Genomic DNA, 14,285 nt, shown 5'->3' with positions numbered 1-14,285 from the left:
ATTCCACCATGACGTGTTTTTGTAAGCTTTGTAACAATGTAAGCAAGATAAAGATATAAGAGCAAGTTTCCACTACAACTGTTTGCGTACTTTTGTTCGCACGCAATTTGTTACTGTTTGCGAGAGCGAATAGACTAGAAGAAACATGTATATGTGCATCGTAATGCCGCATAATGTAGCACACTGGTGGAATCTAACCTTAACCGTAACATTTGCATCCCATTTTCTGGTATGGAAATACCGTATTATAAACGATGTCATAAATTAGGAAGTTCTGTTATATCATGGATGTATTTAAGAGGCTTACACATGCGATACGCCGATCCGGTAAAAAATATGTTGACTCGTGTGGCAATTAGTACACCAATTAAGCAGTTATAACAGTTTTCATGCTGAAGTTACTGAACGTCCATACATTCCGTCCGTACATTTTTCCTACGTACCTAAGACCTCCCTGAAGACGAACGTTATACTGGAAAACTACCCCACCATTCTCCAGCCAAAAAATAAATAGATCTGTATACATTTCCTTCCCTACTATTCTTTCAAATCAATCTATTGTCTTATTGGAAGCATTCGATGAAGCAGCCCAGCACTGGAACTATAGGAATCGAACTATATAAAGTTGGTCGGCAGTATCGTATTACGCACACTTATGGCGAACTGTATGCTTTATTGTACGGTGGTACACTTCTAGTTCTGGACTTTATACTTGCAGGGTTGGCAGTTTTAGATCAAGTAAATATTGACCTTCGAAAAACTATGGTGGGGTAAATTATCATTCTAGGCATTTGGTCATTTTGATGTTTGGGTGTTCCAAAATTACATATCTAGCTACTGCTATAACATGATCAAATCATTAAACATGATTAGGAAGAGAAACTAAGAAAATCCTCAATGGCTTGATAAAAAGGTAGGTATTTCTTACTTTATTTTACACTTATCTTTGCCTTTCACATTTTTTCTTCAGGAATTCAAGAATAGTCAGACGGCTCAAAACAAATGTATGTACAAAGGTAATTCAAATAGGTTTATCTCAACAAAGAAAATTCGAGCAAAAACATAAATGGTGGGAGGGATGGGACATAGATTAGACTGTTCTAAGTACGTATTTTATGAGGTTCAAAGTACCTATTTCTAGTCTCATTCGATGAAATGGTTTTGAAACTAATTTAATAAATAACGGTATGTCATCATTTCACCATTTCAAAGCTTATTTAACAGACTTTAGCAGCCCTACACAAAACAATTGGTGTGACAATGATTGTTGTGCCGTCTGGCAGACAAGGGTCCAACACAATGGGTCCTCACATCGGACTATTGATTTAGCACAGTTTTGAACCCCCACATACATATGTATAGGCGATGCATTTGTGTGGGGAACAGATTCATTGGACTGCATTAGAGAAATTAGAGCGAGTTACTCCAAATACTATGGCGGATTATGTTCGTATTGGGCATGGATTAGAGGTAAGCTGAAGATCGAGAACAGTGATAAGGATTTGCTGGGCTGATGATGCTGACATAACTTTTAAGTCTTGGGTAAGAAGTATATAACTCTACCTTCTCCATGTACCTTCTCCGTGTGAGAGGAGGCCTGTGCTCAGCAGTGGGACGATAAAAAGGCTGTAACAGTAACAGTATATTACTCTAGATGTTATCTTATAAATACGGAGCCATAACACCACAAATATACTCGCGTATATTCGCAGAAGAAATTTTGTGTTTCATCAGATATCCAAAAAATCTTAATTGAAGACACTTTAACATGCATACATCCTATGACATCTACTTCACCACTTGAATTATAAAAGATCATGATCCACTAACACCATATTCCACAGCACAGAATAATAGCAACCAAAACCGAGAAAAATAATGACCCAAACACATACAAGCAATAATCAAGAAGCCAACAGCAGTACCTCTTATATTACAAGACCTAATTACAAAGCTGTTGTTTGTTGGAACAAAGCTTCATCAGAGCACTGCATGATAAATTCAAATAAACTGCAACAATATTACATTATAATCTTCCCGAAGGAGTTGTGAAATCTATGTTTGTTCTTCAAACTAAACACGCACTTTTAAATGCAGCATAAAAGATGTGCGGGGAGACCTTTGTGTAGATATTTTTTGACGCAAGCATTTAGTGATAATAGCGACATAAGGCGGGAGGAACGAGGGTCGATAGTCCCGGGTACCAATCGCCAACTAGCCAGTGCCAGCGGAGCCAGTGTCATCCCTTAATACTTATCGCCGTTGTCATGCCTTTGTCCGACGATTTTTCCTCAAATAAACAAACAATAGCTTACGTGTACTCTTTTAACTCCCTAAAATAAACAGAAAAAAAACCACTCAAAGTTTCCAAACCTTCATCAGTGCACAACACGATAAATTCAAATAAACTGCAACAATATTACATTGTGATCTTAGCGGACGGAGGCGTGGAATCAATTAAGGTTGCACCTAGGGGTGAGTGTTCATTATAACAGGACATTCTGCATACAGGGGATGTGTAACAGTGGTCGTAGATTTGTGGGAGATTAGCTTCGTGCCCACGGTTTTTTATACTAATTTTCAGTTTTTATGTTCATCATGGCTCTTTCGAGAGATTGCGATGATGTGAATTTATTTAGTACAAGCTTCCATTGGCGGTTTCACACATACATTAAATAGATAAAACGTAGCCCATATTTAATAATGATGTAAGATTTGTTAGCTGTAAACCATCCAGCAGATTAAGCGTGAAAAAGTAACAGACATACAAACACACAGCAAGTACGCAGGAAGAAAAACTATTGAATAAACTTAAGCAATTTATCTGTATAGAGACATGAAAGCAAGATTATCAATTTTCCTATTACAGTTAACGGATATTTAGTTTTTTTTTTGTCAGACTTACTGGCTTCTGACTACCCGTGACGAATGCCAAACAAGTTCAATATCAGGTACACAATTTTTAAATTATTTTCAGAAATTTAAAACTAATACATAGCATCAAAAAATTGCTCCTCATCGCTGTCACCGGGTAATGTACCCAGAAGGCTGGCAGCATTGCCACGTTGGATGGCAATGCTCAACCTCTGTGCGAAATAAAAGCCAGCCCTTGGGTCACGAGAAGTGTCAACAAGGCGCTTAGAAATTTCCTTTGCAAGCGCGTGAGCACTCGGACCCCACGGCCCGAGAGTTTCAACCCCAAACGGCTCAAACATGTAATTCCCGATAAGGCTACTATATTTGCGCCGTTTGAGGTCTTCTGCTTGTGAAGCGGCGGAGCCGACACAACACGCAGTTCTAGGAAGATGGGATGGCGCAAGAGTGTCGACGCAGGTCGCGTCCCACACTAAAGTCCTACCCATCTTCCACGGAAATAGCGACATGCCGTCTGGTCTCTTGCCATCGTCGCGTGCCAAACCATTTGGTTCAAGTACGGCTGGCACGCCGACGGCAACAAGAGCCCGACGGATCACGTCGTTGATATTCGCATGTCGTGGTATGCGGCCCGCACTCCGGCTGCACGACAGGCCGTGGTGACCGAGGCTGTTGACAGCTTCCCCGCAGTGGCAGCGGTGAGGAGTGCAGCATGAAGCACCCAGACGCAGGCAGACAGCGAGTCTGAAAGTGGTGTCGTCAAACATGGTGCCTATGTTTGCCGACGGAAATGCGTGAAGCCAAAGACCTGACTCCCATTCACCCACAGCCAGTAGGCGTGCTCGCTCCGCAGAAGTAATTGACGTATCAATGAGATTTTTCCGTATTACTCTGCAGAGCGGCTCATCCCACTGTCTCTGGGAGGATGGGTTGGCGGGTAGATCGGTATTCGGGCATGTGACTTTCCAGGCATTAATAGCCTCCGCCAGGCATGGCACCTCAAAATTGAACAGTGTAATAGGTAGGATTTTCCTGATCAATTTGTCAGTGCCATGGACGGAGGAAATAAATGCCGGTAAACTAATACTGGAAATTTTGCGGACGCCAAGCCCTCCCATACGGATGGGAAGTGTAGCTTGAGACCAAGCTTTGTCGTCCAAGGCCACATTTAAAATTGATGAAAGTGTGTGTCGAATTATTTTATCAATTTGATCCAAAAGGTTGATGTGCTTCCATAAATGAGAAGCACGCAAGATGTAGGTTAATTTGAGGCCAAAGCAGCAGTATCGTAGGATGGTGATGGCTGAATGTATATTAATTTTGAATAACCTTTCCGAAATATCATTGAAATTTTGAATTTTGTTCTCAATAAAATCCGAAAATGACTCTTCTAGTACTGGTGACCCCAGGAGGCAAAGAGAACTTTTGTCTATTATTTTTATGCCATCGGCTACTGCGTTAAAATTTTGGAGTGTCGTCTGTCTGTCGGTTGTGTCAGATATAAATAGTTCGCATTTGGAAATGTTTAGGTCAAGGCCAATGTTATGGAGTTTGTCTCTTAGGAAAATGAAATCATTAAGTACGGTATCTCTGTTGCCTCCCAGGGTCCCATCGTCGAGATACCAGACGTTAAATTCAGAATTTAGTTGCCGAATTATTGGGTTAATTGCCAAACTAAAGATCACGATCAAGATCAGCCTTCTGGGTACATTACCCGGTGACAGCGATGAGGAGCAATTTTTTGATGCTATGTATTAGTTTTAAGTTGTATATATAAGTTTATTTTTAATTTTTAAAATTAATGTAAATATTATGTAAATATTTGAATAAAATATTCTCTTTATTAAAAAAAAAAAAAAAAAAAATTTCAGAAATATTTTGAAAATTGGAACTATTGTAGAATACTGGTATACGTTTCACACGTTCTGTTTTTAATCAAGTGCGAGCAGCGAGCACGTCTGGCGGAGTACCGCCACCAAATCCATTTACTGTCATGTACTACCGTTTATTTGAAACCTAGTAATCTCCTTGTTTTCCTTGCTTTGGAGATTTATAATGTTTTCTTTGACGATGTAATGATTGCTTGGGAGGGAGTTCTGATTAGATCTTGATGCAGTATTGGACTCAGAACAAATTATGACATGCATGTAGTTACTCTTTCACATCTATTTGGGGGTTGTATGTTCATTCCAATACATCCAGGATTCAGAATTTGTGATTATGGTCAACCGACCTACAGTTTAGATAGTGAAACTGTTAACTACTCTATTATTTAGAACCCTCCAGGAGTTCGGAAAACCTTTCAACAACAAAAATTTAATAGAATAAAATTTTTACTCATCATAAAAACCTACGTTTAATATTCTTCACAAGCAAACAGAACTCAGCTCAGAGAAACTTCTAAAAAAACTGTGCCATCGTCCATCGGGGTGGACGAAGTTTGATGCGTTCCAGCAAACTCAATTTTCAGCGGACACGCGATGAATTTGAACAAAAGATACACCTAACTTGCTTAGCGTTGGCGCGAACTAAGTTATATTAGAAGTCTGACGACGAAACAGCCTGTTACAATTTTTGGCGTTCTTTCCAAACTTTAGGATAAAAGACTTGCTGAAAATTAGACAATGGAACTAGGACACAGTAAGAATTTGAAATTTATTTAGTGATTTAATAAAGACATAGCTAGGATTAGCATTTGCTGTTGGATTTCCTCGCCTCTTCATGTATTATACCCTGTTATTATATCTATCCTTAAAAGAAGCTTCACCGCGGTTTCACGAGCGTCATCAATAAGTATACAAAACCGATCAAGATTGTTACTCTTTTCAGAAAATCACTGGCTGTATTCTGATGAAACTTGGCAGTAGTATAGCTTTATCAGAATAACAAAGGCTTTTTTATATCCATGTGCGAGAAGTACCTAGTTTCTCAGAGGCCCGCATAAAACTACGGGATAATTACTACCTACCTGAAAAACTCAATCCTACAATACACTCACGCACAGAGCTCAAACTCTCTAAAATATCTGAGCAATGCTGAAGTGTAACAATCAATGTGATGAGTCTGCGAGTTGCTAAGTACTTGTTTCCTGTAAGATGTGCAGACCTCGTAGCGAGCTGTAATAATGAGTGGCAGCCGATGGCGGTGGTGATGGTGCGAGAGATGGGAGGTAGCGAATACCAAATCGAATTCTGTAGAATATGAAACAACTAAAAATTAGTAGTAGGGACTGAGATTTTAGTATACATTTTTTTGAACTTTCAACTTCTAAATGGTGGTTTGTAGGAAAGACTACAATGGTGTTTTAACATCGAAATTCTTATAATTGTTCAAAATTATATATTTTTTTTGTTCAACAGCGGTCTACTTTAGTGAAGTCTGGGACTGAGAATAAAATTGTTAATGAATGAGATTCTTTTTAATGTTTATTTGGGGTGGTAAATACATGTCTACCCAAATAATAGAACTGGTAAAGTTAGGATTAGACAATAAAGAATGTAGAACATTTTGTCTAATCTCGTGGTCGATAAACACCTTTTGTTTCAATCTAATAAGTTCCTGGTGATTAATTCGATCAAACTGAATAGGGCTCAAAGATACGACGATGCGCTTCGAGAAAAGGTAGGTAGTGCTCATACGCTTTGCTTGACTCGTTTTGGCAGGGGCGAATATATTAAGCCGCCGTGCTTCAAAACGACATACTAAAAAAATCGCTAGTTTCCTTTCACTTAACTCTCCACCGCCATTAGCGGCCGCCCATCAAAGTCCACTTAGCATCTGTCTCAACAAGTACATACTGTTTTGTAAACTATTCACAAGTACTTAAAGGTGCAACGTTTTATACATAATGTATGTTACTGGAGTCTGTTACTTCGGTCTGTATTTTTGAACAAATAGGGAAACTTTTGCTTTTGCAGGGTGTTGAAATAAGACTTTATTGCTGAGCTTGACTTCTTTGGAAGTTTGTGGTTGGTTCGCAATTAATTTGTGCTGTTTAGGTTTGTTTGTGGTTTTGTTTAGGTTTGGTCTTACCGTGGTAAGAGTGTATATGGGTGGGCCGGTGGGTTGCACCATTTAACTGTAAAAACAAACCATAACCAGTAGTGCAATTGCTGCCCATCGATCTGATCGGCAATTTGATTCGGCAAACTGAAAATGGTTCAGTTATCGTTATATTTAAATGATATAACCATCGTCAACTTACTGCTTCATTCCAAGATTGAGGTTGGATAAGGTCAAGCAATCATGGGCTTGAAAGTTGGATAACAAAAAAAAAGTGCATTGCCGTGCAAATCCTTATCATTCATTCTCCCAAAGTTCATTCCTTCCCTATGCTTCATGCATTACAGAACTTTAAAACGAAACTAAGTCTCTTGGCATTTACAAAGTAACCTGCCACTGCCCACATCGTCCGTAAGAAGCAGCTTGTCGGAATAAATCTCGCTCACGCTATGATAATAACCGCGTCTGTCCAGGGCCTGCAGTCTCGACATAAGATAGCGATTCGATCGCAAACTGACAGTCGCTAAATATTAACGAAAATATTCGCTTGCCATAACGACAGTAACGATAAACGCAAGTCTCGACAGCCGAGATAGCGGGCAACATCGCTAATTATCATGACATATTCGTGTCGGTACGATAGCGAAAACCGTATTCATAGTGCGGTGAATTTGTATTAAAATGTTGCATGTAAAAAAAATCCTTGTATTATAGGGAGAAATGGTAGACAAGATTTGCACAACCAATTTTGTTTCCTTTGACAATTATAAAGAAAATAGATGAACCTTATCATATTAAAACTTTTTGCATCGAACCGTGTAAGTAAAACATACCGTTTTTTAAGAAAACACATATTAAAGATCTTAATAGTTTGCGTACTTGCAATACAGACATAGAACATAAACAAACTGTCAATGTCAAGTTTGTTTGTGCACTTGAACATTGGTTTGATTTATAATAATAATAAAGGAGAACGGTGTATTCATTACTATTCATGGACGGTGAAGTCATTGAAACAGGCGCAGGCCTGCCGGGTGCCAGCAGCTTGAGCGTCAGGTAAGTACATCTACAACGAGAATTTTTTATTCCTATTCTTGGTACTTACTAAATTGAATACTTTGTATACATCCGAAGTATTCTGTGTTTACATAATGACTACTTTAATGTTTCAGGCGTAAGCGTCTGCGTAGCCCTCGTGTTACACCCGCTCAAATTGATGCACTACTATCAATATTAGAAGCGCGTCCATATTTGCACACGCGGAAATTTACCGGCTTGCAGGGCCGGGAAAATTTCGAAACGGGCTGGAGGGAGGTTGCCGAGGAGCTCAATAATCTCCCTAACGGGTCTAGAAAGACACCAGAGCAGTGGATGACGGTAAGTCTTTTTCAAAGATTGAATTGGTTTTAATTATAAGCATGTACATGCCACGTCAGTTTTTTTTTATTATTTACTTGAGTTAATTATTCTAATTGTAGGTTTGGAGAGACTTAAAAAGCCGCGCTTGCAGTAAGGCGGCAAAATTAAAAAAAGAACAAAAACGTACCGGCAACCGAGGCGTCAGCACTGCTCCCCTGACCGAGGCCGAGAGCCGGATAATTTCAATAGTTGGGGCAGATTATTCCTTTGGGACAGACTGCCCGGACGCTATGCCAGAGGAAGATGTAAGTTGTGATTATTGTATTCAATACAATTTAATATTCTCAATCTTTGAATGTTGATAACACTAAAAATACTTTTATTGTTATTTACAGTTATTACAACATGAGATGGAGGCTGGGGTGGTAATCTCTGAGGTTCTCACCTTACCTCATTCTCAGGGTAAGTTTTTAAATTAATAGGTACTCAATTCAAAATATAATTATTTTAATTTTAATGTTACTATTTATTTTATTACAGCTAGAGATTTTGTGGAATTGTTACCGACTGAAACAAGTAAGTTGGAGTTTTTAGTAACTAGTTGGTTACTGCTATAATATATTTTATTATGTGTATACATCTGTACACTAATGTTACCAAAATATTAATTAACAAAATATTTTAGCAATCAATGACAGCAGAGCAACGGCTGGTTCTTCACCACCACCCATCCAAGAACAAGTGCAAGATGCCCCTCAGTCGCCAGTACTACAAATGAGTAAGTTGCAGTTATTTTGCTCACCTATGTTTATTTTCATTGATTTTTATTTAATGTGTTATAATTGATAATTCCAGCAGTACGTGGCAGAAGGACAGAAACTGTTGCATCATCAACACCACCACTGCGACAGAGACCCAGAAGAAAGAGGAGTAAGCTTAAATTTTATTTATAATAAAAACATTAGTTCTGCAGGTGGGTCAGCCAATAATTCCTACAATACCAATAATTTTGGGTATTTTCAGATCTGAATCCTCGCCAAAGTGTTTCTGAGCAATATAGTGCAGCTCGACGAGAATTTCTAGCAGTTGCAGAAGCAAATGCTGCTACAATGAAGGTGTGTTATAGTGTAAATTTCCTCTTAATTATTATACACACTAGCATGCTAGAGAACATTAAGACACATTCAGTAAATCCAACGTTTTTTAGATGCTGGCAACTGCTGCTCAAGCGCAAGCAGATGCTGCCAAGATGCAGGCTGAGGCAGCCAAGGTACAAGCCGAGGCGACGCTGCAATTGGTAAAAGTCGGAAACAAAATAGCTGACGCAATAAATAATTACATAAATAAAAATAATAAATGATATAAAATGTTTTTTATTTGAAACAGTACATAAATGAAAAAAAGTATAATAATTATGTGAAACTAGTGTTAATTAGCCTTCTTCTTATGCGCTCTGCAACAGCTCGCCCAGAACCTGCATAACAAAAATAAAATGTATTGGTGTTAGGTATACATACATAGTAAAATAAAAAATCAGTTCATAAGTTACCTGTAACTTCTAACATATCATCATGGAATCTACTATTATCCACCAGCTGCATGGATGTGGTGGACTCTGGTTCCGGTAATTTATATGTTATCCGCATATTGTGGAGCACTGCACATGCGTTAATTATTAGGCCAGCCATATAGGGTTCGTACATTAACTGGCGTTGGTGTGATAGACATCTAAACACAGATTTTAGCACACCGAAGCATCTTTCTATGATGTTCCTAGCTGAGCAGTGTGCTTCGGTATATTTATATTCCGGTGTGCCAGGCTGTTGATGTTTTATGGGAGTCATTAACCACGGTTCCAGAGGATATCCATCATCACCTAAAAGATTAAAAATACAAAGTAATTTCAGAAGTCGAATGGGCAACCTCTTCGAGGCAGATTTATAATGTTCATTTATTTACCAAGCAGCCAAGCACGGCGGTCCCCATTTTCAAAATGTCGCTTCATTGTTGAGCGCACCGGTGAATTTGCCCATATGTGAGCATCATGTCTCGCTCCTGGCCATCGAGCATTAATATTTAAAATAATAAGATCAGGGTCACACACCTGTAATATATTAAATATGTAAGTACATATTTTTCAAACAATATTTTTAGATATTATAGAACTGAAGGTCAACTTACAGCTTGCACATTTAATGAATGGCCCTCATGGTGACCACTCACATAAGACTCCTCATTGGTCTTAGGAGCTAAAATTTTTATATGGGTGCAATCAATGGCTCCAATTACCCCTGGGAATGGCTGTGGGGCATTTCTAAATTTCTGTTTTGCCGCATGGCGTTCTCCTTGAGTCATTGGAAATTTAATATATTTTCTTAAAAGTTTTTCATTTATTGCCGAAGTTACAGCCCGGATGACTCGGCTAACAGATTTTTGGCTCATGCTACAACCCCACTGCAAGCCAACAGGTTGTTGGTAGCACCCACATGCGTAAAATCGGAGTGCCGTCAGTATCTAATAAGAAGAAAATTTAAAAAAAGTTCAACCTTAGTTATAAGAAAAAATATATTATAGAAATATTATTTATGCACGGTAGGTCGCAAAGACACTTACTTGGGACTCCACAGAAAGTCCGTAAGGCCGTCGTCTTTGGAGAGATGGACGCAGTTCACTTAGTAGCCTGTGAAACATTTCCTTTGAAATTCTATACATTTGAAGAAATTGGCCATCCTCCAAATCCAAGGGATTTTCATCGTTTCGCTTGTTTCGTGCTATTTGTCGACCCATAAGCACATCGCGTCTGTGCTCGAGCACAACTAAGTCCCATGCTAAATATTCAGAAGCCATTATTTATTAAATTACTATTTATTTAATATTTTCTGACGTAAAATAAACAAATATAGGAACGATATCGATAGTAGCTATCACTTAGCGGGCTGTCAAAAACTGTCGCAAGGAAATTCTATGACATAACGATAAATCGTTATCTTACCGAAAATATTCGGTAACTTTGCGATGACACTCGATAGTTTTGGCAGTAGAGACTACCAAAAATCGTTACGATCGGATCGTTAGGACTTATCGACCGAATTTTGTCGTTAAGCGATCGCTATCTTTGTCGAGACTGCAGGCCCAGCAGACATCACACAGAATCCAATAACACTAGTGATCCGTGCAGATTTTGTGAGAACCAAGATTATGATGGAGTAAGTTCGTACAGAGGGGACGGTTCTTTGACGACTGTTACATCTTGTAATGGTTTTTATTTTGAAATATCAGGTGTAGGTATATTTCATTAATTGCTGATCCCAGCGATTCCATCGGCGTCCCAATGGAACTTCCCGCACCTGGATAAAAAGCAACTGTGTACTACTAGTACCTACTAGTGGCTATCTGTGTACCTTTCATTTGAATCACTTGAGTAGTTTTCACAATAATTTTCAGTTAACTATTTGATTAATTGAACATTTCAGGTATTTTAAAACCGTAATTTAAAAATATTTGCCTCATGATTTATCCCTCACGATTTTAATTACAATATTTTCAAAGAAAATATTTATAACAGCTTTTAGGCTGCATCATATTTTTCAAATTAAGATCTTTGTAAATTAGACTGCTGCAATTAGGTAAAATACTCTTCTACTCTCACACTTATCGCATCTGCTTTCTTACTTAATCTATGTAAGAGATAGAGAAGCAATATCTGGTATTGCTCGGCTTTCATATAGTGCGGCGATCGCGTGGATCACTGGAATTTATTAGTTCGCTGGCTGCTGATCAAATCCCTGGCCCACTGACCAACTGTGGAAATCAATCTATGGATTTTCAAATTGATTTTTTAGTTCAGTTGAATTGTTTTTGCAAATATGTTTTTGTGATACATATGAGGATATTAGGGAACTGGACAGGAAAAAGAAGAAGATTATCGATGTCCCTCTTTTGCTTCTTCTGTAATTAATTTTATAGAACTGAAGAGTTTTTGTGTTTGAACGCGTAAATCTCAAGAACTACAAACCAGAAACCGTTTGAGAAAAATCTTACAATATTACATAGCCCATTTATCGAGGAAGGCTATAAGATACTTTTTTTTCGGTTACATGTAGTAGTTCTCACGTGGAGCTGGTAAAATTGCTGACTTAAGCAAATTTAGTATACAAGGCTTGGATGATATGTCATTAATATTATATTATTATATATATATATATTTATTTATTTACTGGATTCGTGCCGAAACGGCGTCTAGATTGTATAGTCCCGAGGCAAGTCATGTGGTGGGTCAGCGCTGAAAACCAGCGCTGTTGTCTCGTGCCTGCGTGTGCGAGACACAGCATTATGCTGAGCGCTGCCCCTTTTCACGCATAAGTGACGCAGCTGCAGCGCTTTTCTTTTTTTTGTTTCACTGTTTGTTTTGTCCATTGTTTAATTTGTTTGTATTTGTGTGTGTTTGTTTTCTGCGTCATTTGTGTGTTAAATAAATGGTTTTTCTTTCTTTCTTTCATTAACTGTATAAATAACTCTGACTGTAGTTGCCATATTACAATCCCCTAAAACACATTTTTAAGCCAACCAACAACAGCCAGTCTTCTCCAATTTTCAACCACTTACCAGCCTTAAGTCTATCGTTTTACTTTTCTTTTTAATATTTAACGCAGTGTGACGGCTCCTACAAAATTGTGACCTAAGTGATATTTAATGGAACCAATCATTTCGCTAATGGTGCCAACCAACAGTTCTCAGCGTCGATACTTAAATGCTGAATTTTATGTTCGGTGCTGTATTTGTAGTAGATCGAAGGTTTTTGTGGATTTTTATGATACGGTAAAGATGGCTGTGTAATTAATGTTTTTGCGGTTTTATGTAGTTTTATTCAAATACAGAACCATATACTTTGTAATCTAATGAATAATAAAATAAAATTAATAAATAATAAATACATACAAAAATAAGATATTCATCATTTCCGTCAAGCCATCCGTTATGATTAATACCTTTTAAAATGAAATAAAGCTAAGTCTTTGAAGTTAGTTACACCAAGGAGTTTTTATTTATTTTATTTATCCATTTATTCATAGTGCTTTTACACTAGCAGATTTTCTGCTCAGTTTTTCTAACCTCATCATACGCGCGGCAGTAAACAATTGACAACTACCAGTTCAAACGATGACACGTGAAACCAAGACAGGTTTTTGTCGCGTGTACAAAAAACCGAGAGGAAAATCCGCTAGTGCGAAAGCGCTATAAGAAACATTGTTTTGTTTAGAAAACACTTTTCTTCTACTCCTACCAGACATATTTTAATTACTCTACACTGTAACTACAAGGTACAAGGTGGTACAACAAGCCATAACCAATTTACTTAATTCCTGTGTAAGCGCCGTCAGCTAGCACTTAGCTGTAATATTTCAGCGCTGAAAACTGTTCAGTCATATTAGCATCGTCGTTCAAACTCGATGAGATCACTTTAGATTTATTAAATTGTCTTTAGTTATTAGTTGTTTTACCTTGTTGGTATTGGGAAATTGATTAGTTTGTCTTTAGCTATCAATTTATGTGAATAGTTATTAACAACGCTTCAAACAGCACTTTTTACCCGACTGACAACGAAAGGTTATGTATCTTTTTTGTTTCGTAACATCTTAATGAAAATTTATAAGAAGGATGCAGATAGCTACAGTACGACTGATGATAATTTTTCTTCCAATCCTTGAAAATATGTATATGAGAGCCTCGTTGGTCTAGTGGTCGCACGCGCTACTGCTGTGCCCGAGGACTCGCGGGCTCGATTAGTGAGATCACCGTTATTATAAATGCAAAAGAAACTCTGTCTGTCTGTCTGTCCGCTAAAACTATTGAACCGATTAAAATTATAGGTACACAGATAGCCTAAGAAGATACATAGATGAGCTACTGTTTACCCAGCTACATGAAATACTACCCACGAGACACAAGTAAAACCGCATTGAACAGCTACTAATATAATTATAATGCAATACACAAACTTCAGTATTACCTAGCGACTGTAAACAAGCTTTGAATATATTACTAAGTCA

The 14,285-nt window shown here is 38.0% G+C and overlaps 2 protein-coding genes across 2 annotated transcripts; one reads left to right on the top strand and one right to left on the bottom strand.

Annotated features, from left to right (window-relative positions):
- The first annotated feature begins 7,346 nt into the window (after positions 1-7,346).
- LOC124633354 lies at positions 7,347-9,597 on the top strand. The gene is made up of 9 exons (XM_047168548.1): positions 7,347-7,932; positions 8,049-8,253; positions 8,355-8,540; positions 8,631-8,697; positions 8,776-8,811; positions 8,921-9,013; positions 9,091-9,165; positions 9,259-9,350; positions 9,443-9,597. The coding sequence occupies exons 1-9, from the start codon at positions 7,871-7,873 to the stop codon at positions 9,593-9,595; spliced, it is 969 nt and encodes a 322-aa protein (XP_047024504.1). The 5' UTR covers positions 7,347-7,870; the 3' UTR covers positions 9,596-9,597.
- Positions 9,593-11,365, bottom strand: LOC124633353 (putative nuclease HARBI1). Its single transcript, XM_047168547.1, has 5 exons — positions 10,849-11,365; positions 10,417-10,749; positions 10,195-10,339; positions 9,785-10,111; positions 9,593-9,709 (listed from the first exon to the last, which is right to left on the bottom strand). The coding sequence occupies exons 1-5, from the start codon at positions 11,080-11,082 to the stop codon at positions 9,648-9,650; spliced, it is 1,101 nt and encodes a 366-aa protein (XP_047024503.1). The 5' UTR covers positions 11,083-11,365; the 3' UTR covers positions 9,593-9,647.
- Positions 11,366-14,285: the final 2,920 nt, after the last annotated feature.

The sequence above is a fragment of the Helicoverpa zea genome, chromosome 9, assembly GCF_022581195.2.
Source record: "Helicoverpa zea isolate HzStark_Cry1AcR chromosome 9, ilHelZeax1.1, whole genome shotgun sequence".
Taxonomy (NCBI): domain Eukaryota; kingdom Metazoa; phylum Arthropoda; class Insecta; order Lepidoptera; family Noctuidae; genus Helicoverpa; species Helicoverpa zea.
Note: the sequence above shows the minus strand (reverse complement) of the source record. Positions and strands in the feature narration are given on the sequence as shown.

What these genes read in the sequence shown, in the direction of transcription:
- LOC124633354 (XM_047168548.1), top strand. Translation starts at nt 7,871, where the DNA reads ATGGACGGTGAAGTCATTGAAACAGGCGCAGGCCTGCCGGGTGCCAGC. An exon ending in GAGACCCAGAAGAAAGAGGA is followed by an intron (nt 9,166 to 9,258) that starts GTAAGCTTAAAT and finishes GGGTATTTTCAG; the next exon opens with ATCTGAATCCTCGCCAAAGT. An exon ending in CAAATGCTGCTACAATGAAG is followed by an intron (nt 9,351 to 9,442) that starts GTGTGTTATAGT and finishes AACGTTTTTTAG; the next exon opens with ATGCTGGCAACTGCTGCTCA.
- LOC124633353 (XM_047168547.1), bottom strand. Translation starts at nt 11,082, where the DNA reads ATGGCTTCTGAATATTTAGCATGGGACTTAGTTGTGCTCGAGCACAGA. An exon ending in GACTTTCTGTGGAGTCCCAA is followed by an intron (nt 10,750 to 10,848) that starts GTAAGTGTCTTT and finishes TCTTCTTATTAG; the next exon opens with ATACTGACGGCACTCCGATT. An exon ending in CCGCCGTGCTTGGCTGCTTG is followed by an intron (nt 10,112 to 10,194) that starts GTAAATAAATGA and finishes TTAATCTTTTAG; the next exon opens with GTGATGATGGATATCCTCTG.